The following is a 26,380-nucleotide window of genomic DNA, read 5'->3' as shown; positions in this document are numbered from 1 at the left end:
CACTTAGTCTGTCTTTCTATGTAAATTAAGTAGAAGTAGTGCTCACATCACTCTGCAGGTCATATGCATGCCTGGCCTGGACCACGTCGCTGGAGTCTGGAAGACAAGTCCAGTTGTGCAGGTGAGTCCTGTAGTTGAAGTCGTTGACCTGGACCTGGCATTTCTTGGCCAGCTCAAGTGTCAGCATGTCCACAGGCAGGTTGAACTTGGTCTTGGACTTGTTGAAGTCCTTCTTGTACAGAGCGTCACTGGCGATCTTGGCTGAGTTCAGAGCCAGCATGAGCAGAGGGTCGTCCTGGATGCAGCGGGCACCGATGTGGTGACCGACCTGCTTCCTGTATCCCGTCTTGTACTTGTACTGCGCCGGGAACGGATGAAGAGTCTCGTTTTAGTTTCTAAACTCTAGTGACGGAACAAAACAAGACACATAACATAAAAACACAAACACTTACATCACTTGCAATAACAGTCGAGGCTTTGGCAGCCTGAACTGCAATGGCATCAGCACGAAAGTTATGGCCCTTCTTCTTGGCCAGCTCGTTGTCCAGTTTGTACAGTTTCTGCAAAGTGAGAATGAACAATTGTGCAATTTTTATTTGTATTTCTGGTCATATTGCTTCTATTGCTTATAACAAATGATAGGATAAGAAGTGTAGTAAATTAGGTTTATACCTCACTGTAGTTTTTCTTGTTCTCCTTGGCTAGAACAACGTCCATTGCATCCGGCATGATATGGACGGTAGTTTTGTCTTTCTCCCAAGCGCTTGTGTAGGATTTCTAAAACGGGTGGGAAAAAAAATCCATTTTAGAAAAATGAATTTGCAATGTTGTTGAATTTATTAAAAGTTTCAACAAGTACCTTATCCATGATTTGGTTGTTGGCAGTTGCCAGAACCAGGTCCATAGAGTGCATATCTTTAGTGAATTTAAAGTTGCTGGGATGCTTCCTGTATTGCTTTTCACTGAAAACCTGCCCGGCTGTTTTGGCTTTCTCGACATCAAGTGACCCGATAGGAACCCATCCGATTCCCTTAAAGTAGCTCTCATACTCCTTCTTGTACTCATTCTGGAGTTAAACAAATGCAGACAAATCAGTCGTACAACCAGAACATACAACACAATTGATTATGAATGACTTTCTACATACATCACTGGCAATAAACTGCATGTTGCGAGCGAGCTCCAGGCCCATGGCATCGGGAAGGAGAGCGTTGGTGTGCTGGATCTGTCTGTACCCGATCAGTGTCTGAGCAGCGGAGGCCTGCTTGGCCTGAACCACACTACACATGTCCACTGGGGTGTGGTACTTCAGCTTGGACTTGTGGTAGTCTTTCTTGTAGTTCCTGTCACTCTGTATCTTAGCAACTTGCATGTAGTGAACCAGGAGCGGATCGTCCTGGAGGCTGCGGCAGCCAACATGGTGGCCTTTGGCCTTCTCATAGGCCAACTTGTACTTGTACTGTGATGGTGAAAACACACTTTCTTATTCAGACAGCCACCACAGAGATATATACATTTGTATTTTGGCGTTATAGAGGAATATTTTGACAGCTTACATTACTGGCAATGGTGGTACCAGACTTGGCAGCCAGGATGGCAATGGCATCAGCTTTGAGGTTGTAGCCCTTATTTGCCATTTCCACCACTCCGGCTTTGTACAATTTCTGTAAATATACAGTACAATGTACGGAAAAACAATGTGTTCAGGTAAAGTACATTAAAAATACATTGTTACTGTCAAATAGTGAGTTCTCCTACATTGCTCAAGGTGAGGGCGTTGGCCTTTGCCAGGACAATTTCTGGAGAATCTGGCATGACATGAACTTTCAGTTTGTCTTTTTCCCATGCTTCAGTGTATGCTTTCTGCAAACAAAGACATGAAAGACACTCATAAATAATTGCTATTGAGAAAAGTATGATACGAAATCTTTTTTCTGGCTTGCACATCAAAGTAGGGGTAATAAAAAAAAAAGTGACACCTTGTTCATGATCTGGTTGTTGGCCGTAGCCAGAGCCACGTCCATGGAATCCATTAATTTCTTAAACTTGAAGTTGGACGGATGCTGTCTGTACTTCTTCTCGCTCAGGATCTCGCCGCCAACTTTAGCCGTTTCGACTGAAAGTGAACCAATGGGGACCCATCCGATACCTCTAAAGTAGTTGTTCCATTCAGCCTTGTAGTTCCACTGCAAACAAACACAACTTGTCAGAAAACAAGGGCTTAAATCCTATTTCTTGTGCTGTTTTCTTTAATAAACAAATGTAAAACCAACACGGTAAGTGTGTTTGGACTGAAAACTCACGTCGCTCGAATTGAAGTTCATGTTGCGAGCGAGCTCCAGGCCCATGGAGTCGGGAAGGAGAGCGTTGGTGTGCTGGATCTGTCTGTACCCGATCAGTGTCTGAGCAGCGGAGGCCTGCTTGGCCTGAACCACACTCAGCATGTCCACTGGGGTGTGGTACTTCAGCTTGGACTTGTGGTAGTCTTTCTTGTAGTTCCTGTCACTCTGTATCTTAGCAACTTGCATGTAGTGAACCAGGAGCGGATCGTCCTGGAGGCTGCGGCAGCCAACATGGTGGCCTTTGGCCTTCTCATAGGCCAACTTGTACTTGTACTGTAAGATTGGGTAGAGATTTGTTTATAACATTCAAACGTTTCTAAAAAAAAAAAAAAAAAAAAAAAAAACACCAAAAAAACACATTTCTGACTTGGTTCACTAGTTTGCGTCAATCTTACATTGCTGGCAATAGTGGTACCAGACTTGGCAGCCACAATTGCAATTGCATCAGCTTTCAGGTTGTAGCCCTTATTGGCCATCTCCACAACGCCGGCTTTGTACAGTTTCTAGAGAAAAAGACATTAACATAAATTTGTTTACAAAAAGCAATCACTCATCTAGCACATATCGATTTGTTGTGTAAATGAATGGCTTACATTGCTCATGGTCTGGGCGTTTGCCTTGGCCAGGACAATTTCAGGAGAATCTGGCATGATGTGGATGGTTAGTTTGTCTTTATCCCAAGCAGAGGTGTACGCTTTCTGAACATTTAAAAACGGAAAAAAACACAGGAATAAAAGAAACATTTTGGAAAAAGCTTCCCGTTCATACTTTGCCGCACAAATTTTAGTTAAGCTGTACCTTGTTCATGATCTGATTGTTGGCAGTAGCTAGGGCCAAGTCCATGGAGTCCATCAGCTTGCTGAATTTAAAGTTAGACGGATGCTGCCTATACTTCCTGTCGCTCTGGATCTCACCCCCAACTTTAGCAGTTTCAACTCCAAGGGACCCAATCGGTACCCATCCGATGCCTCTGATGAATTCGTTCCATTCAGATTTGTAATTAACCTAAAAACAACGAGGCAACTCATGACATTCATCTGTTTGGAAATTTAAAAACGGACATCTCACAAAACAAAAAAAAATAAAATAAAAATGATACTAACATCACTGGACAGGACATTCATATGTCTGCACAGCTGCAGGTGCATGTTGTCGGGCAGAAGCAGGTGGCTGTGAGGAACCTTCCTGTATCCAGTCATGGTCTGAACGGCAGAGGCCTGCTTGGCCTGGACCACACTACACATGTCCACCGGGGTGTGGTACTTCAGCTTGGCCTTGTGGTAGTCCTTCTTGTAGTTCCTGTCGCTCTGTATCCTAGCAACCTCCATGTAGTGAACCAGGAGGGGGTCATCCTGGAGGCTGCGGAAGCCAACATGGTGGCCTCTTGCTTTCTCATACTCTTTCTTGTACTGGACCTACATTAAAAAAATGTAAAAAAATTCAAAAAGTGACATGCAAAGTGCTGTGAATGCATTTTAAAAGAATCCGATTGCTGTTGTTATATGATAACTTACTACAGAAAATACGTACATTGCTGGCAATATGTCTGCCATGCTTGGCATGGAGAATGGGAATAGCATCAGGCTTCATGTCGTATCCCTTGGCAATATCTTGCACCCATTGTTGCTTGTAGAGACTCTGTGGAAATCAACAGAGTTCCCATAATGAACAAATGGACGTACGGATGAATGAATGAATTACTTTTTTGGATTTTCCAACTATGAAGAAAATATAAAACATGTCCCTTTTCAACAGGCCGTAGGAACCCTGTAAATAAAATCTTCTGCTCTAACCTCGCTGACGGTTTGGGCGTTGAATTTAGCTTGGAGGAACTCTGGGCTGTCGGCTGGCAGATGATAGGTGTGCATGAATTTTTCACCAGATGCTTTGTATGCAATCTACATGGAAGAAAATTGATATATTTTGTTCAAAGAAAAGCATTATTTTGTTCATTGTTTTAGAAGAACCGCAATGATCAACAAATGGTTCCTACTTTGTCCATTTGCTTGGAGTTGGCCAAAGCCAGAGACATGTTCATGTCATCGGTCTTGCTGGTGTGCTTGAAGGAACTGGGATGCTGGCGGTAACCTCTGTCATCCAGTGCAGCTTTGGCTGCCTTGGCTTTCTCAACATCCAACGAACCGACTGGTACCCAGCCAATACCTCTGAAGTAGTTGTTGTATTCTGATTTGTAGACATTCTGTGGATTAAAAACAGAAAAGAAACAAAAACATAACACACAGGAGCATAATATGTGACATACCATGCTAAAATCCCTGCGTGATGTTACACCGATGAGAACATACATCACTCTGAATCTCCATCATGTTGCGGCACAGCTGCAGGTGCATGTTGTCAGGCAGCAGGAGGAAGCTGTGTGGGACCTTCCTGTATCCAGTCATGGTCTGAACGGCAGAGGCCTGTTTGGCTTGGACCACACTCAGCATGTCCACCGGGGTGTGGTACTTCAGCTTGGACTTGTGGTAGTCCTTCTTGTAGTTCTTGTCGCTCTGCATTTTTGCCACTTGCATGTAATGCACCAGCAGAGGGTCGTCCTGGAGGCTGCGGAAGCCGACATGGTGGCCTCTGGCCTTCTCGTAGGCCAGCTTATATTTGTACTGCAGAAAAGCACAGTATTTATTAGTACTGTACGGCTCAGCAGTTAAACGTGAGCATAATGAGAAACTTACATTACTGGCAATGTCTCTTGAAGATTTGGCAGCTAAAACGGGAATAGCATCTTCCTTCACGTGATGTCCCTTGAGGATATCTTGGCGATGTGCGTAGGTGTAATAGTTCTACACAAAAGCACAACTCAGAACATTACAAACATGGCAACATGTTCATTTCTGTATGTCGTATTGACTGAAAAGTGGTAAAACTGACCTGGCTGATGTTAACTGCATTGTACCTGGCTTGCATCAGTTCAGGGGTATCAGCTGGAAGATGGTAAGTGTGCATGAACTTCTCTCCACTGGCTTTATAATCTTTCTGCAGTGTTGTGAATGAAGAGTCTGGTTTATGTACATCTTACAAAAACAAACAAAAGAAAGGTCACAGGGAAAAACGAAGAGTTACAATTTCCCGCTCCTCACCATGTTCATGATCTTGGCATTTGCTTTGGCCAGCTCCATGTTCATGGAGTCCGTAACGCTGGTGAATTTGATTGTGGAAGGGTGCTGCCTGTACTTTTTCTCATCTAAAGCCGCTGCTGCCGCCTTTGCCTTCTCTACATCCAGCGAACCAATCGGGACCCAACCAATTCCTTTCATCGAAGTCTCATAATCCATTTTATAGTAGTTCTGCCAAATATGACAAAGCAGACAGTTGTTAGAGTGGTACGGAGTAACATTTCAATAGATGCTGTGTCGCAGATATTCCCGAAAGAAACAACTGGAACTCACATCACTGATGTTATAGTTCATGGTGCGAGCGAGCTGAAGATTCATTGCATCAGGCAGAAGGACGTAATTGTGATGGTGCTGCTTGTAGCCGGCAAATGTCTGCACAGCTGTGGCGTGCTTAGCATGGATCACGCTCAACATGTCCACTGGAGTGTGGTACTTCAGCTTGGCCTTGTGGTAGTCCTTCTTGTAAAGCCTGTCGCTCTGTATCCTAGCAACTTGCATGTAGTGAACCAGGAGTGGATCGTCCTGGAGGCTGCGGAAGCCGACATGGTGGCCTCTGGCCTTCTCGTAAGCCTTTTTGTACTGGACCTGGGTGTACAAGCATAAGCTGGATTGTGAGAAGTTGCACAAAAAGTCAGCCCCTTAAGTGTATGGTGTACGAAATCCCACTTTAGAAGACTTACGTTGCTGACTGCGTGTCTGGCTGCTTTGGCAGCAACAATTGGGATCGCATCGGGCTTCAGGTCATAACCTTTGGCGATCAGCTCTTCCCAGGCATACTTGTAGTAGTTCTGAAATGATAACATTCAAATTAATAATGACAAAAGCAATTATACACTGTTACACAAAAAATAATAACTTTTTCTGGAGTTATGCATTAGGATACATGTATTTTAACTCTACTGTCTCCCCAAATTACGACAAACGCTGCTCTGGATGGTGAAGCTGAACTAAAAGACAATAAGATAAGATGATAGATAACAAAAATATCTATATTTTTCACATATGTGTTAAAACTCTCATTATGTGCGTACATACGCATGATTGACAGAGCTGAGGCCTTCCTCCTGGCTCTTTTAATAAAAATCACCTGCTACTGCTATAATAATGAGTTAGCATAAGAAACTAGAAAAATTGTCCATATGATTTATATACGACAGACAATATCTCAAAGGAATGTGACTGATTTTAAAATATACTCTGAAACTTATTCCATAGGTAATGTTGGACTCAGTATGAAGAAGAGTAACAGTTAAATATTTGGTTATTTAAATTTAAAGCCTTTAAAGTATAAGAGCTTTTCATGCAGCCTGGATAGTGGAGCAGTTCTTGGCCCTGTTGCCTTGTAGCAAGAAGGTCCTGGGCTTAAATCCCAGCCTGGGATCTCACTGCATGGCGTTTGCATGTTCTCTGCTGAGCATGTGTCGATTCTTTGTGGGTACTCCAGCTTCCTTCCACAGTTTCTGGACTGTGGGAGAAGAGTATATCTTTTGGAAACGTGTGAATGGTTGTCCATTTCTCGGGACTTGTCACCCCGTGTACCTTCGCTGGAGAAAGGCTTTAGCTCCCCCGGCAGCCCTACAGTGCCAAGCCAGTATAGACATGCATAGCTGGATGGATGTATTGCGCTACCTTGCTGATGTTGTAGGCATTACACTTGGCTTGGAGGAACTCTGGAGCATCAGGAGGCAAAGAGTACTTTTGATGGATTTCCTCAAGACCTCTCTTGTAGAACAGCTATGTGGACAAAAGGCCGTAAGAACACAAATAAACATAAAGAAATATACTGAAAAGAGCCAAAATAATTCAGAGTTTTCTGGCCGGTGGACTCACATCACTCCTCTGAAGCTGGTTGACTTTAGCCTGCAGCATTATGGGATGGTCGTCTATAGATGTGAATGGAATCGTGTCTGGGGACTGTCTGTATTTTCTCTACAAGGACAAACGGAGGTGTAAAATCAAGAAAATTAAATCTAAAGGTATCAGATATGATTGTTTTAGCAGGAACACTGCTTCCCACACGTACCTCGTTGAGAATCTCAGCAGCCTTCTTTGCCTTTTCTACATCCAGGGAGCCATACGGGATCCATGGGGTTCCTTTGACATAGCTGTTGTACTCAGCTTTATACTCATTCTATGATGAAAAATCGAAAAAAATAAAAACAAGGATGTCAGTAAAAAGAAACATCTTCACATTGGAACATATACAAAATATAAACTATCTTGTAAAATCTTGTCTGCTTACGTCACTCTGGATGGCGTTGGCTTTCTTGGCCAGGTCCAGCAGCACGCTGTCGTAAGGCAGGAAGTAGTTGGGGTTGATCTTCCTGTAGCCCACCATGCTGGCAATTGCCTGGGACTTCTTGGCCAGGGTGACTGATATCATATCAAGTGGTGTATGGTACTTGGTCTTGATTTTTTCATAGTTCTTCTTATATTCCCGCTGCGGATGAATCAGTGAGATTTGGTTTGAGTATTTGTCTTTCATTTCTCACCAATAATAAACTCTTTTTTCTTATTGATTTGACCCTAACAAACTCACGTCACTTTGGATTTTGGCAACATGAACAGAGTGCAAGATCTTGGGGTCGTCATTAATGCTGAGGGCTCCAACCATGTGTCCCCTGTTCTTTTCGTACTCCTTTTTGTACTTAACCTGCAGGGACAAAGCAGAAGTGTGGCAATAAAATGATAATTTCAAAAAATAAATAAATAAAACTGAAAACAACAACGCAGACATTTATGAGGGCAGGCACTTACGTCGCTGGCAATGTTTGTGTGAGCACGGGCAGCCAGGATTGGGATGGCGTCACCCTTGATTTCAAACTTCTTTGCTTTGGTTTTCTCCCAGTCGTACTTATAGCAGCTCTGCAGCGACAATACGCAGCCACTCCCAAATCGGTTTTAACAAGCGATTCGATTTTAGAGATCGATTTGAATTTTACTCACCTCGCTCAGGTTGAAGGCGTTAACTCTGGACTGGATGAAGAAGGGATAGTCCGGGGGGAGGCTATACTTGAACTTTGTTTTCTCATACTTTTCCTTGTAGTTCAACTGCGAGAGAAAAAGCATTCAATTAAAACCGTCCGTTCTGCTTCCACAAAGTGTCCTACGTTTTCCCGTCAGTAGAGGGCAGCAGTACGCTGACTACGGCTTCTCCGACTCTTTCCTCCTTGCCAAGGCCGTATCTGATGACAGATTTTATTCTGGGCCAAGTGAATGCTTGTTTCTATTTATACTGCAGAGAAATGGCTCTCCAGTTTCCATGGAACCCATAGAAAGACATCTGGGCTACACGGATGATTGGATACAGTTAACGGCGATCCGCTTCAGCAGGAGAGTTTGATCTGAGGCTCTCGCAGATGACTTGAAAACATTTGGTCACTAATTAAACAGTAAATAAATGTTTTTAAACCACCTTGCAGGTACACCTCAGTAAATTAGAATATCCATCTCGAAAAGGCTCGTTTGTCAGATTAAATTTACGTTTTGAAAATAACCTGTGGGCAGCTAATAAACATACCTTTCATTAAGCCCAAATCTCTGTAATTTTTTTCTTTACTGGTCTAATGCAACACTCTAAACATTCATGTATATCTAAATAATGTGCTTCACTTGGTAAATTCAGTGACATAAATAAGTGAACTTTTAAATAATATTCAAATTTATTGAGATGCACCTCTATGTGAAGAGGAGATCACAACACTGTCCAGGTCTGATGGAAGTTTAAAAACAATTATGTCTATTAATGTCTTGTTAATTTTGAATCTTTGTTGATCCATCTGAAATATAGTCGGTCCCTTAATATGTAATATAAACAGAAGTTAGAAGCACTTTTTTTTTTTTTTTTGCATATTTACTTAAAAGGAACAAATTTAAATTTGCAGGCCAGGGCTGTCAAACTCATTTTTATTTTGGGCCATATCAAAAAACTAAATGTTCTTAAAGGGCTGGTTACGCCAGAATATATTGATAAAACAAATTAAAATGTTAAAATATCAATAAATCGCTATTCCTCCAGGATTTTGTTAATGCTTTAGTATTGATGTTTTTTTTGTTTTTTTTCCAATCAAAATTACAGATTTTATTATGCTAATCTAGAAATGTTTGTTTGGAATTTTTACATTTGTGCTAATGTATGAGGTTAAATGTGACTTTTTATTAATCGCCGTATCAATCAATCAATCTGTTGATTTTGTGTGAATTTTGCAGATTTGTGAAAAACTGGAGAGGCTTATTGATGCAATTTGGAGTCTGGAGGGCCACATAAAAAGCTACAAAGGACCAGATTTGGTCCCCGGCCCTTGAGTTTGCCACATGTGATGTAGGCTCATATAAATATTTATATTAGATTGGATGTCGCTTACAAAGATGGATGTCGACCTCTCGTTTTGATTAGCTGGTTTTGTGGCTTCCAGCTTTTACTCATAGCCTCAAGTTGTTTTAATGCAGCAGGGTGGGGTAACAAAGTCAGCATTTTCAAACTTGACTGAAATTTGCATTTGTCGGCATAGACAAAACTGCTTCTGTGGGAACGTTTTATAGCTAAATGAAACAATGATGCAAATATTTGGTTGCAATTTAAAGAAATGTGTCTGAAGTAAACAATCACTTTGAATGCCAAAGAAAATGGTCACTGTGAAGAATGGTAGCTGTGGCATCATGCTGAGGGTTTGTACTGGTGCCTCGCCCAAAGTGGGTAGATCGAAAGAAGGAAATTCCGCAGCTTCACTTCAAATCAATGACTAGATGATTAAAACTCGGACTGTGCTTCATAGAGGGGGTTATGAAGCACAGTCCAAACCAACCAGTTCAAATGGGGTCATATATCCGGAGTAGTAAGGGTAGAAGCTTGTTAATGACCACGAGAACTACCCGAGGGAATTTAACCAAATATTAATCGGGTTGTACGGACATATTTGAACCTTTATCCATCAATTTTAACAGAGAAAATATATCATGACGGTTCACCCATTTGTGGTTTTGAAAAAAATTACTTAAAAAGTTATGTTGTACAAATGCCTCTCTAAAAACGGTCTCTGTTTTGGCAGAAGTCAAACTGAAATGGTTTCAGATGTCACATACGTCACTTAGCTGCTTGGCGTTGATGCTGGCCTGGACGAGGACTGGCGAATCCACCACTTGTGTAAACTTCACTTTGTCGGGATGTTGCCGGTAAGTTGTCTGAAAACCACCGGAGAAGAAAACGTGTCACGCGTACAACTATAGATGTAGTCGGAAAGGAATGTTGATGACACCTTGGATGTGCTTTAGTGGAGAAAACTACTTACATCGCTGCACTTCTGAAGCTTCTTTGTAGCTTCATACTCCGGTGTAATAGTTTGAGGGAAGAAGCATCTCGTTTTTATGTCTTCATATTCCGCTTTATATAATTGCTGAGGGAGGAAATATGCAATTGGAAATTGTTGCTTTGAATGAAACCAAACGTAATGATTTTGAGTGTAAGACAGTTCACACACGTACCTCATTCTTAAATTCCTCAACTTTCTGGCAGTGAACCATGTAGAGGTCTTCATAGCTGCCGATATAATGTCCCTTTACCTCTTTGTCATACTTCTCCTTGTAATGTATCTAAAATATTACAGTAGTGAAATTAGTGTATTAAAGAGAAAAAGAGGAACGTGCATTTCATAAACCACCGGGTTCTCACATCAGAGAACTTTTTAAGCACTGAGTCCATCTGAAATTTTGGTGTGTCACAGTAGTTGATGCTGAAGCCCCTGGATTTCTCATAGCTGGCCTTATATACTTTCTGTTAGAGAAACAAGAAAAAGAAGAGGAAAAACAGCGTTAAATATTGAACAAAAAAATTATATATATATATATATATATATAAAATGGCAACATAAATAATTAAAAGATAAGTTAATGTGATTCAGAAACTGGTTAGAAAATAAACAGCCTGGCTGTTTCAGTGACTTAATAACAGAAAATAACAGTGAATATCATAGTTTTGCAACATGTTTGCATTTTAAACACAAAAGAACACAAACATCGGACTACATGTACAACAAACAAATAAAAAACTGGACGGGACCCACATCACTAAGGATGGTGCCAGCGTATCTGAGCTGTCTCAGGAGCGGATTCTCTGTAGCGGGGAGTGTATTGTAGTCGCACTGGGCTTTTGTCTTTTCAAACTCTTTCTTGTATTGGACCTAAAAATAGGAACAGATACATGTGAGAGAAAGCAGACAAACACGCTAATGAAGGTCACTTATAATGATAATGTTGACCAGTAAAACAGTCGCCTGCTGAAACTAGCTAAGGCACAGAAAAGTTTTAAAAAGCATATAAAATATCCTCCTTTCCATTCTGTCCGGGTAAAGTTGTTCTGATGAGAAGTGTCAGAGTGATTTGAGTTTTCTCAAAGTCCTACTCCCTCCCCCACATATTGCTTGGCACTGCTGATCATCTGGATTGAGAGCGGAACACCTTTACCTCGTTTAAAGTAAGATAAATTCAGCTCCATGAAAACATTTCCACAGCCGTAGTGTGGAAACTAAAACGGAGCCAATTATCGCTGTCTAAAAACGGCAGTTGTCCAGCTGTAAGCTCCATCACTGTCAAGCGGCCAACTGCAAACCCTACCAGAGCAGATAGCCTGACTAATCAGATAAAATCATATTACTCTGCTACTGTATTAAAAACGGCACAACAAACAATATAATGCTATTTTACTAAACTTACTGGATTTTTATTTTCTTGCTTTTGATCAGGTCAATGTCCAAGATTTAAAAAAGAAATAACATAAAATCATCAGATACCATGATTGCAACTACTAATTAATGTGTTTTTTTAGTAACTAACATTAAAGAAAATTGCTGCTTTTCTTTTAAATCTTGTTTTAAAATTGGTGCAAATATTCTGTTATTGTGAAGCCACATTGCTTTTAATCAAGGCCATTCCTTTAATTACATTTTAATTATCCCCACCTTTCTAAAACAGTGGTCCAAATCATTATTTCTGGCAAAAGTATTTTTTATTTATTTATTTATTTAATTATTTGTTTTGCCGAATTAACCTTTTGACAAAACGATAACTCCGGCTATTATTTTAGGAAGGTGACGATACGCAACATGTTCGCCTTATGAGCTGAATAAGCAGAGAGCTGCTCATTCAGCTCTCAAAAGCTGGAAACAATTCCAGTGTTGGTCCTGTGCCAGGCTGCAACTGCAGCGGATCGGCTTGTGAGAGTCTCTGCATCAGATTGGACTCGGTTGACTCACGCAGCGCTCTGACAGAGAGCTCAACTCCTTCCAAAAATACAGAGAAACAATCAGACGCTCTTCCTCTGAGCTTACCTCACTAGCAGCAATGCGAGCCTTCTTGCATGCGTCGTACACAGGCGTGTCTGTTTGCATGAAGTAGATTTGGTCTTTGATATTCTCAAACTCTTGAGTGTATTTTCTCTGGAAAATGAAGTTACACAACAATAAGATACAGGGGAACAAAAAAAACACACACACACACACACACACAGAAATAATAAGATTCATCACAGCACTCACGTCGCTGAGATTATCCATTGCCATCCTGGCGATGGCGATGTCAAAGTAAGGCGTCTCACACCACTGACCCCTAACGTTTTTATTGTAGTCTTCCTTGTATTTAAGCTGTTGGGGGGCGAAGGGACAAGGAATGAGAGTTAATATAGATTGTTGCTCTAGAGTAACAATAATAGATCTGTAACGGTGTCGCGACCCGTCGATGTGTTCAATAAAAACACAGGAGGAATCAGAAGAATTTCTGAAGCTATTGTTAGCGTGTCCCTTCCAGCGCAGTGAGGACAGTAATGCTAAAGAGCAGGTGGCCGGTTATTCCTAGCAGCAGCTCAGGGTTGGATGATGTCTGCGGACCGTGTTTCTATAACGGCACACAACTACAAACGATTTTATCCGGTTTTGTAGTCATACAAGTCTTGCACATAATAATGCCGAATTAAAAGGATAATAATAATCTCACCAGTGATTAGTGTTGACTTAGGTGTCAGGTATCAATTAATGTCACACATACAGTATTTACGTCTACACAAATAAACAGGGTTTTTTTTTCCACGTCTAGAGTGGTAAATTTAACTTTCCTTAATGTGTGAACTCATCAGAGCTCTACATGGTGATAAAACAGTCATCATATTGTACAGAAAGGCTTATGCTGTCTCTTTAAATGTGTTATTCATACACTGTGAATATATTCTTTCCATCCAGTTAATGCATGCACAGGCATAGCTGAGCCTGAGATGAACGAAGGGATTAATTCATCGGCACTCCTGCCTTTATTATCGTTTCCTTAATCGTAGAACGTGATTGGACAGAGTTCTGCTTACGTCACTGCGCTGATGGGCGACTCTCTTGGCCAGTTCCACCTCGGGAGGATCAGCCAAGGACGTATACTTGGCTTTGCGCTCATTGTGTCCCTTCTTATATATGATCTGTGGAAGGAAATTCATTAAGAGGGGTTTCATTTGAATGAATGATTCAAGTTCAGTGTTTTTCAAATGATGAGACAAAGGAAAATGATAGAAAAAGATGATAAATTTGAGTTGTGGCGGAAGAAAAAAAAATCATATTTGTAATACTTTTCATTTGTACACAAAAACAAACATGCTATGTTGATGACATTTAAAATTTTTGTGTTTGAGGAATTTCGGTACAATAAATTTAATGTTCTAAAGCAGGGGTCTCAAACTCCAGTCCTTGAGGGCCGCAGTCCTGCAACCTTTAGATGTGCCTCTGCTGCACCAAACCTGAATAGAATAATTAAGGCTCTGGAGAACTGATCTACACAAGGTAGAGGTAATTAAGACATTTCATTCCAGTGTTTTGTACCTGTGGCACATCTAAAAACTGCAGGACTGCGGCCCTCGAGGACCTGAGTTTGAGACCCCCGTTCTAAATGTTTATATTAAAACATTAAAAACTTCCACTAATATTAGTCAGGAATCTGCATGTAAAATTTCACATCATATTATATCCATACTGTGCTCTGTTCTAACTTCTTACAGTTAGAGATATAAAATAAAAACCTATTGTAAAGCACTGTGTACATTCACCCAATCAATCCGACGTAAGTCGGGGTTCAGTCAATTCCCCAAGGGCAACTGATGGGAACGTCGGGGTAAGACAAGGTCAGATTGATATTATAATTTTTTTTTTTTTATTTGCAGCTTTTGTATTTTAACTTAATTTATTCCCAGAGGTTTGATAATTCAACCTAATTCGTCTTACATCACTGAGGACCTCCTGAGCCTTAGCTACCCTGCGCAGCTCAGGGCTGTCGCTGTAAGGGTAGAACATGGTCTTCTCCTCGTCCCAGACTTCTGTGTAAAGTTTCTGGAAACAAAAAGTCAGGGTTTTTTTTATTTTTTATTTCAGAAATAGCAAAACTATATATAAATATAAAAAAAGACTGTAACTCTTGAATTCCTGGTTGAATGTACCTTGCTATAGTTAGCGGCGTTCTTCACAGCCAGAACCAACTCAGGAGCGTCGGGAGGTAGCAGGTACTTGTCCTTCATCTCATCCCACTTCTGTCTGTACAGAACCTAAAGCGACATCATCAGTGGTCAATACCAACATTTGATATCCTGCTAATCTGTTTCAAAATGTCTACACGCCGACATAAGGTTGAGGTTGCTCACCTTGCTGACCAGATCTGTCACATGCTTGACGTGGACCACGTCTCTGGCGTCACCGCCGTACAAGCTGGTTGTTCGGGTCTTGTTTCCCTCCATGCGGTATTTCACCTGTCAGCAACAGGCTTTCGTGACTTATTTCGGTGAATATTTCTTTTTTTTTTTTAGAAATCCAAAACAGCAATCTTTTTGCTCTAACAACAATCCAATTTTCTGCACTTTATAGCGCGACAGCGACTAGTGATACCTCGCTGAGCTGCTGCTGGGCCTTCCGGATGCGAATCAGTTCAGGGGTGTCCGGGGTGAAAGCAGGAGGCTCCCCTCTGGACAGGTCATAAGCTTGGCGGTATTTATTCTGCCGAGGAGACAGAATGAAATTGTCCAGTGTGGAAGAACAAAAACAAAATACCAATATAAACAAATCCTAAACAAGTAGGTAAAAGTCATGAGCTCCTTACGTGGCTGTATTGATCCAGCATCTTCTGGCTGTGGGCCAGATACGGAGTCATAAACTTGGAAGTGTCGACCTTACCCCTCCTTCTGACTTTCCTGGTGGGCAACCCAGACTGTACACGGAAAGAGCGAAAAGACTTAGGTTTCCATTTATTCATCATACAGGTGGGCACAGGTTTGTTTATCATCGCAAATAGAGCTGCTGGGGAAATGAAAGAGCTCTTTCAAAATCAAATGAAGCAAAAGGTGGAGATAAACTGATGGAGGAATCCACCCGGGCAAGGTGAGGCCAGCATCCTGCCAAGCTGTGCTAGCTTGTTAGTTTAGCCATTGCCCCACTTACTTACCTTCACTAAAAAAAAAAGAAAATAAATTTTCACAAAGACTACATTTAGAATCAGTTACTTCAACGTGGATGCCAGTTCGTGTTATTTTAATCAGTATGAAAGAAAATCATGCAGGTTGAAGATATAACAAGTGTTAAGAGAACACAAAACATTCCTTTTGAGACAGAGTATGAGTAGCGTGAGGCTTGATAGGAGTTTGCAAAACTGCAGAGACATTTTTGTGCATTTTTAATTTATCCAAAATGCAGCAAGTCTCAAAAATAAACTCCCTCCTAATATCCGTTTATGTGTTGTCTGTTGATGGTTTGGCTCGAAATGGAGACAAGAAGCATGCAATGAGTCGTCAGGTAGTAATCACAAAAGAAGAACAGTTTGATCAAAAAGACAAAAATAAAAAAACAAAAGGATTAATTTCTACACATATGAGTTTGGAAAAAGAAATAAAGATCAGATCTGTTTTTTTGCGTAACGGGGCCTCGCCTCGTTTCATAACTACTTCCTCTTCATGTTTGTGAATCTTTTCCTTTGCTCTTGTTGTCCATCTTCACCTGTGATAGCTCTACAGTGCATGTCAGTGTAAAGTACTCAGAATGCACAGCATCATTAGGTCTGTGGGAGTTTCCTATTGTGCTGGTTGTAGTGTGAAGCCAAACAACATAAGCCGCCCTCCATGTTGTTGGGAAGCGGAGATGTGAGTCCAAGCCTCGTTTCTCAGCGTTAGTCGTTGTAAAGAAAAGGCCAAGATCAGGTAAGTAGCCATTTTCTGTCGCAAACGGATCGAAACAAATGTCTGATTTGATTGCTGTGTTCGATTGTCTTTCCTATTTTGTAGAGTAGCACTGTGATAAAATCACATTCACGGGAAAAGAGGAAATCATAACCCAATGCCTCCTGGTCAAACTTAAAAAGAAAGAAAAAAAAGTCAAATTTATGTGAGAAATGCTTCAGTTTAAATCAATTTAAAGGAAGCGGTGGGGATTATGAGTTTGATTTCCTAATGTAAACAACATTACTGAATGAACAAACTGAATTTAAAGGCTGGATTTGTGAGCATTTAATGTTTGTGGTTATGCCGAAGCATTAAACGTTGAATTGATTTTGAGGTTTTGCAAGGGATAAACTAAAGAGTGTCCTGTGTGTGCACGTTTTCTGCATTTATCTAAGAAGTAACAAAAAACCCATAGATGATAAAAATAAAAAAAGTAGTATTTAATGACACATTTAATGATTTTTACAAGCACCATGCAAACCCAGCAAGGTTAAATAACACATGCTGGGCAGAATTTGACCTTGGTTTTTCCATTCAGGCATGCAGACAAGCTTCTCCTGCCCCACTTGAGCTGTTTGCACCTTGGGAGGAGGTATTTTACCTGAGAGGACTTAGTGTGCTGCTCAGTGTACGTCGTTGTTGTTGTTGTGATCTGCTCAACATATTACAAATTAAGGACAGACTTTTGGATTCAAAGGAACCTCATCACCAAAACAAGTACGGTAACGGGAGAAACAGCAGATCACTTTGTATGGATTGAGGTTGATTTTTCCCACAGCTCTGGTGTTTTTTTTTTTTTTTTTTTTTTCTTAAATGCCCTGGAGGATATATTTGCAGGGGAATAGCAGAGATTCTTATCCTGGAAATGCTACAGACCAGTAAGAACCCCCCCCAGGCTGCAAATAAACTATGATGTCACTGTGACAGCAGTCGACCTGACTGCTCTATTAAGCAGAGGATTAAATGCATTAATATTGTCTGTGCCATTTAAGCCGCACTGCTCCCAGTCTTTGATCCCTGAAATAAATTTAGCAACACCAGATGAGAATATCTCCATTTCTATTTATTTCACTCCCCGTTGCCTTTGTTGGCCAGTTGCTACGGCAGCGGCAGCCTGCTCAATCCAAATTACAGGGTAATAAATATATTTATTTTTCCCATTTACATTTACATTTGAGCTCATACTGTAGTTCATTTGAGTGCTTTAAAAAAAAGAATAACGTCTAACTCATTTTCAATTAAATTAGCTTAGCTGTAGATAAGACCTTTGCACGAAGTTGGTTTGATGCAACATATTGTTGCTTTTGATGGTAAATAGGACAAAAAAAAAAAAGCTTGAGGGGAGCTGGGATTCTTTAAAAAAAAAAAAAAACTTTAAATGATGATTTTAGTTATCTACAAACTCCAGAGTGTTTCCTGTAAAAACAATCATCTGTATAAATGATGTTCTTTATTAGAAATTAGACAAATTGTAAAATATTTAAGAAATAAAGAAAATCCTTGGCCAGATGTGTAAAACACACAACTTTCCTCCTCAGACATATGCTAAAGGAAGACATTGTGTTGTGGATGTGAAGACCCTTTTCCTTAAACTTAGTACAATTTAATACGATTTAATTTACAGATCAAAACAGCTTCATTAAGGTTTAAGTTTTTAATCCTTATTTTTCCATTTTATGACAATGTTTATGATTTTACCTTCAACCAAATTCTTCACATTTACCATAAGTTGGACTGGACGACCAGAGCTGAGAGAAAGAACATCTCAATCATTTTAATCAACATTTGTAAGAGGCTTAAATATCCAAATCTATCAGACAGGAGAGAACCATAGGCATGGATGAGCCCCAACTTTTTTCTTTCCCCCCTCAGTGTGTCCATCCCTCCTAAGCAATCTTTCACAACGGTGAAGTTAACATGTTGACGAAGTGGAGCGCGATTGATAGCTCGTCTTGTTTTCCTGCTCTCTCTCTCTCTCTCTCTCTCTCTCTCTCTCTCTCTCTCTCTCTCTCTCTCTCTCTCTCTCTCCCTCTACGTCTCCATCTCTTCGGCTTCTAAATTTGTCTAAATGCCACTCAGAGATCTCTGTGCTCCACTTTTTTTTCCAGGTCAAAGCAATTTAATGACACTTTTACGTGATAAAGGAAATAGAATTTTTAAAAAACAAACAACTGAGAAAACTTGAATATTGGCACTTATTATGCCAGGGGAAAAAAAGAGTTAACTATAACGTAGGCAATTTATTTGAAAAAAATAAATAAATAAAATGAAATGTTACTCTGCAGTTTCTAAAGTAAGCTACGTATTTGTCATCGTACGTAGCTCTATGTTTCTCCCCATTCTGTAGATTAGACAACAGCCGTCCTACGTCCTACGCAAAAACAATGCAGCTTTTCTCCGCAGTATAGATGAAAGTACTAGTGAAATCAGAGCGTATCGATTTTGCACCTGTCCGTGTGTCCCGCCTCCCAAATGATTTGCCATCTTTGCAGTGAAAGATGGCAAATCCGTTTGTTGATATGTTATATGGGAGTCAAACGACCGTTTTGGCCTGGTCGTTTGGGCTCCCCTATAAGATATCAGCAGTACTGTGAATGTAGAGTACAAGGCTAACTGTAACCCCGTTTCCATTGGAAAGTCAGGATTAATTGTTAGCCTTCTGCTTTCACTCTTCCATCAACCACGGTCACGGAGACAACAAGCACAACACTAAATGACGCACTGATGGAATATAACACATCCTGAACTGTTTGTAGGTACATGCCTCATTCACATAAGCTGGAGAAAGCACACTAATTCACATTTAAACAATTTGGAAAAAAAGAAGAAAAAAAAGGAGTACCATTTCCTTATTTACAGATTCAACTGCATAAGTATACATGTATTTCAAATCTACGGCTATTGCTGGTTGCTTCTCATGTTGTGCAGCCAAAATATCCACAATTTAGCAAGGAACTAAGTTTCCATTAAGATTTTTATGCTCCAAAATCTTTGTTTGAAAAAGAAACTGCATGGCAGCAGGTATCGACACATGATACACACGAAAAGCGCATCTCTACATATTACAGTCTAACTAATCTCAAAGCCTCGGTTGAATCTCCAGACCCAGCAAATGATCTGTGTGCTTTAATTCGGTAACAGGGTGAAAAACAATTGGCAATACAGAAAAGAGTCTTGCATCTCATTCTTTTTTTTTTTTTTTTTTTTTTTTTTTTTTTTTTTTGCTAAGAGTTGAGAAGACATCTACTTACCACCCCCATGATTTCTTCATCTTCTTCATCTCCAAACTCGTCATATTCGTCTCCAGTGTCCGCCATTTTGGCAAGTTTTAAAAGCTCTGAACAAAACAGAGATGATACTTTCAGGCGTCTAACAGAAGTATTAATCAGCCCGTTATTCTGGAACATACAGCGCTCTGCATGTCCGCTGTTAACAATAATAAAAATAAAACATCTCTCACTCTCTGCTTAGTTTTTGGGGAAAACAGAGAAAGAAAAAGGAAAATGCTAGCAGTAAATTTCTACAGTATTTCCATAGTAAGGAAGCTTCACTTGCCATTCACAAGGGGCTCAGTCTGATTCCAACTCTGTGATTTGCCACACACCTAAATGAAATGACAATATGTGTGAAACATCCCGACAGTCGTGTTTATCAGCGCATACACATCAGGACAGGAAGGTTCAGAAGCTAATCCCGTGTTTTTGGACCCCCCAGTACGTCAAAAGAGCCACCCGCCCCCACCCTTCTGCCCCTTGTCATGCCACAATACAGCTGAGGGAACGGTGCCTCCTGGCTGAAGGTTGGCGACAGCTGCCCAACGGTGCTTCTGCTATTTGACATGTAAGCTAATGCCAGAGCCTGATTGGCTGACTGTGTTTAGCAAATGGAGATGCAATGCCTTCTGAGGCTGCAGGTTAAATATAGGGCGGCATATTAACTACCTTTTTTTAGCGTCTGATTGCCAGATCTCGAGATTTAACTCAAATCTTATCTGCAAAACTAGGAACCAAGTGAATCAAAGCTGACGTAGAAGGAAAAAAGAAAAGGAAAAAAAGAGACATCAGCTTGGTTTTAAAAAGAGATCAAAGTGGTGAATGCTGCTGGGATTTTGGGTAAATCCAAAGCTGCGTCTGGCCTGATGCTCCTTCACTTCCTCAAGCTCTTGCTTGTTAGGTTATTCCTTCAAAATGTACGAAAGCGTTCTTGCTTCTTAATCCATAGTCAACTCCTTTGGGATTCCCAAGGGCCAGTGGGAAAAAGATATGGAGACAGTCCCAGCTGATGGAAAGCCATGCAGGTGGTATAAAAACGTGGGATTTTGAAGATTTATCCTTTCCTTTGCTTACCAGTTATGTTTAAGTTTATTGGTCTCCCAAAGCCGCCAAAGCCTTCCCAGCCTCCCTCCAGAGAAACGCTGGGCGACAGCACACAGCTGCACTTTCTACCCAGGTTATCATGTGGCTGACGCAGCCAATCAGAGGCCTGACCTCTCAGGTTTCAAAATCTAAATATACCTAAGTGATCATTTCAGAAAGGAGCACCTGTCAAGACGAACGCATCAGTGGTGCAGTTATCGAGGGAGGCCAGAGGGAGCATGAGCTGTCAAGTCTCAAAAACACAATAGGGGTCCCAGTGTGAATGTTTTGGGCTTTTTAAAAAAAAAATTTTTTACTTTTATTTTCTTTGAAAGGTTCTACTGAAGCTGAACAAACTTGGGTAAATGTATGCCCCTGAGAGGAGAGGGCGAACATCAGGGGCCAGGCTGTTATCTGACGAGGTCGCCCATCAGCTGACCCACAGCTGGCTGCATCCTGTCAATAATCAGGTCAACCAAGTAAGAACTTGGCAAACATTTTTCAAGTTTTTAAAAGTTAGACATACAGTACAGACCAAATGTTTGGACACACTTTCTAATTGAATTCAATGAGAAGGGGTGTCCAAACTTCTGGTCTGTACTGTACATATTTTTTAAAGCTAATCTACTGCACAAGTACATAACCTAAAAAAAATATTTCCTCTCGATAGAATTTTCCTTCCTCTTACTGGGGTACAATTATACATTTTCCAGGCACATAATGTCATTTTATAGCAAAGGAAATTGGACATCTTGAAATCGGACCTCTGTCTCTTTAAAAACTCACGCCGTTTCTGAAGTCATCCCAACATCACTCCTCTATTGACCCTTCAACCACGTTTCTGACCAGCGTTGCTCTGAGAAGTAGCTCCTATAACAAGCTCAGCTGACGCTCAGTTTGCTAATTGCTGCTGGCTAGTCTGAAGGAGCAGAGAGGAGGGCTGCTCTGAGAGGTGGGAGCTCAAAAGCGTGGAAACCGCAGCTCTGAAGAGGAGCTACGCCTCGAAGGCGGAGCTAGATCTACCCAGGGGTTTTGTACAGCTGAATCGTTGCCGTGGGAGATTAAGAGGATTTTTCAAACATTCATAAAAGATGTTTGTGTGCCCACACGCTTAGATGTGTGGTCACAACATGACAAGAAGTGGGAAAGTTCAAGAACACTTTGAACACAGGAACAATTTGTTCCTTTTTGGTTTGCTTTATTGTGAAAGTCACAAATCAACCGCTGGGTTGAGTTTAGATTTAAACTATGGGAAATTTCTAGAAAGTATAAAACTAATTTGTGTCTCAGCTAAGGCTTTTCTGGGTGTTTCTAGGTCGTGCTGCGTCAGAGCGAGTTGGTGTCTGGTTTCCACAGACGCCAAGTCACTCAGTGATTAGAAATGACAGAATGGTTGCAAGGAAGTAAATCTGTTGTCAGGCCAATAAGTGTAACATTTATAACAAATGGCATGGTGACAAATTCATCTGACTACATACCTGGGTTTATCTTGCCACCACACAAAAAAAGATAAATAAAAAAAAAAGATAAATAAATAAAAATCTCCAGAACTCGCTGGAAGAGTCTGCAGCAAAGAGAGTCATCTTGAGGTCAGAGTGTGTCCATAATTATTTACACACACATTTAATAACTGTGGAGGTTGCAGTTTGTAGAGCATGCGTTATAATTGGACATTCACTTTTGCTTTTGTCATTCACAATGAAAAGAGCAAAACCCATATGCAGTGTTTGAAACCCTTGTTCTAATTAAATATCTGTACAGAACTGCCAAAATAGCTGTGAAAGAAAATATGTTGCTCACATTTTTTTTATTACATCACAAATTATGTTTGTTTGTTTTTTTATTTTATTTTTGTTGAATATAAACTGTAAGAATTTCCATCGATTTTCCCCTGTCTAATAAAATATTGATATTTTTCTTCTTTAAGGAACCTGATAAGCAAAACAAATGTTTTCTCTTTTTAATCTAAAAAAACAACAAATTTTTCTAGCACACGTATTTTTTTTATAATATTTGTTTTGTATGCCTCAAGGATTCTGGGGATTTAAATAATGTAAGAAACTAGATTTAAAGTAGAAATCGCCTGGTCTTTACCATAGAATTGACATGATGTGTAGTTTTTCTTTCTTTCTTTTTTTTTTTTTTTTTTTTTACCAAAATTGTATTTAAAAATAATGTGCTTCTTATTTCTGGCATGTCTATATGTCTTTGAAGAGGAGAAAGAAGATGGACAGTAGCAGCTGAAAGTTTTTTTACTCTCAGTTTTGAAAAGAGTCGAGCATCTTAAGAGGATTGCTGCTTCATTACAAAAAAACCCAGAAGTTCTGATCTCATTTTTAAAAATAACAAAACTGTTTCTTAAAGGCTGAGTTAGCCACATAAGAATTTATGATTTCTTTATCAAACATTTTCTGACGTATCCCATGTATCCAGTTTTTTAAAAATTTGTATTTACTACGATGCAATCCAGGGCAACATAGGAGAACAAAATGAAAACAATATATATGATTACCAGTGTTCACTCCCAACAAAACTCAATATCATATGATAACTGTTGATTGTTTTATACTTTCTTTTAGGCCGAAACGTTGGGCAATTACTTTAGGGATATTTTAGGAAAATCTGATTTTCCGATACTCTGCCCACTTCCTTCTATTTAAAACTGATTCAAATATTTCCTAATATTATATGAATAAGGATAAATTTTTAAAATTAGACCGAAGTGCAATATTCAAACTTCTATCCGCAAAATCCTAATGAAAAAAATACTAGAACTGTCCTTGATTGAACTGTAGATTGAGCAAATTGTTTTACTTTAACTTATGAGGAGCCCAAAGGTTCAATTATTGGTCCCTCACATTTTAACCAAATTTTCATTAACTTTAAAAGAAAGCAGGGATGTTTTAGAAAGGAAACTAAACATGCAACCTATACAGTTTTCCTTTAGTTGAAGCTTAATGTTATTAAAATCTATTTGATCATTCTTATTAGGCCCGAGCAGCAAAGCGCTGCGAAGGCCTATTGTTTTTGTACTGTTTATTAGGCCCGAGCAGCAAAGCGCTGCGAAGGCCTATTGTATCTGTACTGTTTCTTATTAGGCCCGAGCAGCAAAGCGCTGCGAAGGCCTATTGTATCTGTATTGTTTATTATTCTTTTTCTTCCACCCTCTTTGGAGGCCTTTTTGGAGGCTTTATCATATTCAAAAACTCACCAAACTTGGCGGACGCGTAAAGCCTATTTAAAAATTTCGTATTTTAAGGTCGTTGCAAAAATCGCCAAAAAAATGGCTCAACAGCGCCACCTAGAAATTTTCAAAAGACCCTTTTCTATTCACTTACTTTGTCGTAGAGACTTGAAATTTGGTACAGTTGTAGAGCTCCCCAAGACGCTCAGAATTTACAATTATTGTCATAGTGCAAGTATCACAGGAAGTCGGCCATTTTGGATCGAAGGTCACATTTTGACCCGATTTTTGCCGTTTACAGCCTTCGTATTTGATCGAACTCCTCCTAGGGATTTCGATTGATCGGCTTCAAACTCGGTCAGTCTGATCATAAGGCATGGCCGATTAAAAGTTATCAAAACGGTGACTTTTTGAGTATGCTGAAGGGGGGCTAGCAGGGGTCAAAGTTCACCAACTCGCCACGAAACTCTAAACAGTTATAACTCCTACACTAAAACTCTCAGAGGAACCAAACTTTCAGTGATTGAGCATCATGGGTTGACCTAAAATACCCTGGGGTCAAATGATGACATCACTAAGGCCACGCCCCCTGAGAACAGGAAGTGTCATATTTTACTGGGAACGGTCCCTATATTACACCTTTGACCTAATCAACATGAAACTGTGTTAACAGACAGGAAACATGTTGCTGTATTGAAGATTCCAGCCCCGACCGGCTTTGATGGAGCAGGTGGGCGTGGCGGCGTGTGAAGTGACCTATAACGCTGTCATACGTTTGGCTCTGAATTCCACAGTTTTGGGCCAAACTTCACCAAACTCACTAGGATGGATCTTTATCCACCCCAAGACAGGAATCCATAATAAAATTTGGTGGGCGTGGCCTAATTTCTCTATAGCGCCCCCTAGAAAATTTTAAATGACCGGCCCGAAGCCATGCTTTAACCTATAATTACAAAACTTCTTACACATCTGTATATTGTCCTGATGTACAAAAAAGTCTCTTGGAGCCATGGTCTCAACCCAACAGGAAGTCGGCCATTTTGGAATGAATTTCCAAAATTGACCCCATTTTTGATGTTTACAGCCTTCGTATTTGATCGAACTCCTCCTACAGTTTTTCTGATACAGACTTCAAAATCGCTCAGCACACACTTGAGGCATGAAAGGTGAAAAGTTATCAAAGGAATTGTCGTACTTCAAAGTATGTGGGCGTGGCTACGTGTCAAACTTTGACTATTCGCCATGAAACATAAAACTCTTATAACTCCTACACTAAAACTCTCAGAGGAACCAAACTTTCAGTGATTGATCATCATGGGTTGACCCAAAAGACCCTGTGGTCAAATGATGACATCACTCAGGCCACGCCCCCTGAGAACAGGAAGTGTCATGTTTTACTGGGAACGGTCGCTATCTTACACCTTTGACCTAATCAACTTGAAAGTTTTTCCAGACACAGAAGACTTTCTGGTGTATTTTGGATTCCAGCCCCGACCGGCTTTGATGGAGCAGGTGGGCGTGGCGGCATGCCGAAGTGACCTCTAACGCCGCTCGGGTCTGATAAAATACAATATCAGACCCGAGCATATGGATTTAATCCAGTGCAAACTCACTTAAAATGATAAGGTGATGACATCTGTCAATGCTGGTTGAACAGTGTTGGCGTGGCCAAATGGCGAATATCAGACCCTCGCCATATTCATACGATTGTCTTTAAATCACACATGGATGAGCCGATTGGAACCAAACTTGAAATGTAAGACCTGTGGTAACCTTTAAAGAGCTCAAAAGTTTTGAAATGTAATTTTACTCCACTGCGCCCCCTAGGTTAATCCATCAGCTATATCTCCGCCGTAAATGGACCGATCTGCGCCAGATTTTTGTGAGTTGTCGGGAGCTGCCACGCTTTCATGTGTGTCGCCTGGCGCGGGCGTCAGGCGGGAAGGTTCGTGACAGCTCCTGCTGCGGCGAGCGGGCGCCGGTGCGAGAGCTTTCGCGGCGGCTGGAACTCCGCGGTGGCCAGTGAGCCGGAGCGGCGCTTGCTGCGAGGGCCGCACGACGCTGCTCCGCAGCTTTAATTAGGCCCGAGCAGCAAAGCGCTGCGAAGGCCTATTGTATCTGTATTGTTTATTATTCTTTTTCTTCCA

At 40.6% G+C, this 26,380-nt stretch overlaps 1 protein-coding gene across 28 annotated transcripts in view; it reads right to left on the bottom strand.

Annotated features, from left to right (window-relative positions):
- Positions 1-21,122, bottom strand: part of neb (nebulin) — a 70,822-nt gene extending 49,700 nt beyond the window's left edge. For 15 of the 28 annotated variants that reach the window (XM_044132819.1, XM_044132823.1, XM_044132824.1 and 12 more), the window contains exons 1-46: positions 21,041-21,099; positions 20,250-20,298; positions 19,946-20,031; positions 17,296-17,346; positions 15,584-15,691; positions 15,373-15,480; positions 15,132-15,236; positions 14,931-15,035; positions 14,719-14,823; positions 13,818-13,922; positions 13,003-13,107; positions 12,796-12,903; positions 11,533-11,649; positions 11,142-11,243; positions 10,955-11,062; positions 10,762-10,866; positions 10,556-10,654; positions 8,420-8,524; positions 8,231-8,338; positions 8,013-8,126; positions 7,716-7,913; positions 7,497-7,604; positions 7,304-7,402; positions 7,103-7,207; positions 6,154-6,261; positions 5,747-6,058; positions 5,438-5,644; positions 5,229-5,333; positions 5,033-5,140; positions 4,649-4,960; positions 4,336-4,542; positions 4,136-4,240; positions 3,873-3,980; positions 3,446-3,757; positions 3,141-3,347; positions 2,936-3,040; positions 2,738-2,845; positions 2,304-2,615; positions 1,980-2,186; positions 1,759-1,863; positions 1,557-1,664; positions 1,148-1,459; positions 860-1,066; positions 673-777; positions 453-560; positions 47-358 (exon numbers count right to left, since the gene is read on the bottom strand). In XM_044132819.1, the coding sequence (XP_043988754.1) occupies positions 47-358; positions 453-560; positions 673-777; positions 860-1,066; positions 1,148-1,459; positions 1,557-1,664; positions 1,759-1,863; positions 1,980-2,186; positions 2,304-2,615; positions 2,738-2,845; positions 2,936-3,040; positions 3,141-3,347; positions 3,446-3,757; positions 3,873-3,980; positions 4,136-4,240; positions 4,336-4,542; positions 4,649-4,960; positions 5,033-5,140; positions 5,229-5,333; positions 5,438-5,644; positions 5,747-6,058; positions 6,154-6,261; positions 7,103-7,207; positions 7,304-7,402; positions 7,497-7,604; positions 7,716-7,913; positions 8,013-8,126; positions 8,231-8,338; positions 8,420-8,524; positions 10,556-10,654; positions 10,762-10,866; positions 10,955-11,062; positions 11,142-11,243; positions 11,533-11,649; positions 12,796-12,903; positions 13,003-13,107; positions 13,818-13,922; positions 14,719-14,823; positions 14,931-15,035; positions 15,132-15,236; positions 15,373-15,480; positions 15,584-15,691; positions 17,296-17,346; positions 19,946-20,011 (6,414 nt within the window). In that variant the 5' untranslated portion in view covers positions 20,012-20,031; positions 20,250-20,298; positions 21,041-21,099. Of the gene's footprint in view, positions 1-46; positions 359-452; positions 561-672; positions 778-859; positions 1,067-1,147; positions 1,460-1,556; positions 1,665-1,758; positions 1,864-1,979; positions 2,187-2,303; positions 2,616-2,737; positions 2,846-2,935; positions 3,041-3,140; positions 3,348-3,445; positions 3,758-3,872; positions 3,981-4,135; positions 4,241-4,335; positions 4,543-4,648; positions 4,961-5,032; positions 5,141-5,228; positions 5,334-5,437; positions 5,645-5,746; positions 6,059-6,153; positions 6,262-7,102; positions 7,208-7,303; positions 7,403-7,496; positions 7,605-7,715; positions 7,914-8,012; positions 8,127-8,230; positions 8,339-8,419; positions 8,525-10,555; positions 10,655-10,761; positions 10,867-10,954; positions 11,063-11,141; positions 11,244-11,532; positions 11,650-12,795; positions 12,904-13,002; positions 13,108-13,817; positions 13,923-14,718; positions 14,824-14,930; positions 15,036-15,131; positions 15,237-15,372; positions 15,481-15,583; positions 15,692-17,295; positions 17,347-19,945; positions 20,032-20,249; positions 20,299-21,040 lie in introns of all 28 variants that reach the window. The other 13 variants (XM_044132836.1, XM_044132837.1, XM_044132846.1 and 10 more) reach the window with 7 other exon arrangements.
- Between the last annotated feature and the right edge of the window lie 5,258 nt (positions 21,123-26,380).

The sequence above is a fragment of the Gambusia affinis genome, linkage group LG11 (genome assembly GCF_019740435.1).
Source record: "Gambusia affinis linkage group LG11, SWU_Gaff_1.0, whole genome shotgun sequence".
Lineage (NCBI taxonomy): Eukaryota > Metazoa > Chordata > Actinopteri > Cyprinodontiformes > Poeciliidae > Gambusia > Gambusia affinis.
The sequence above is the reverse complement of the archived record's forward strand: the minus strand, read 5'-3'. Positions and strand labels throughout refer to the sequence as shown.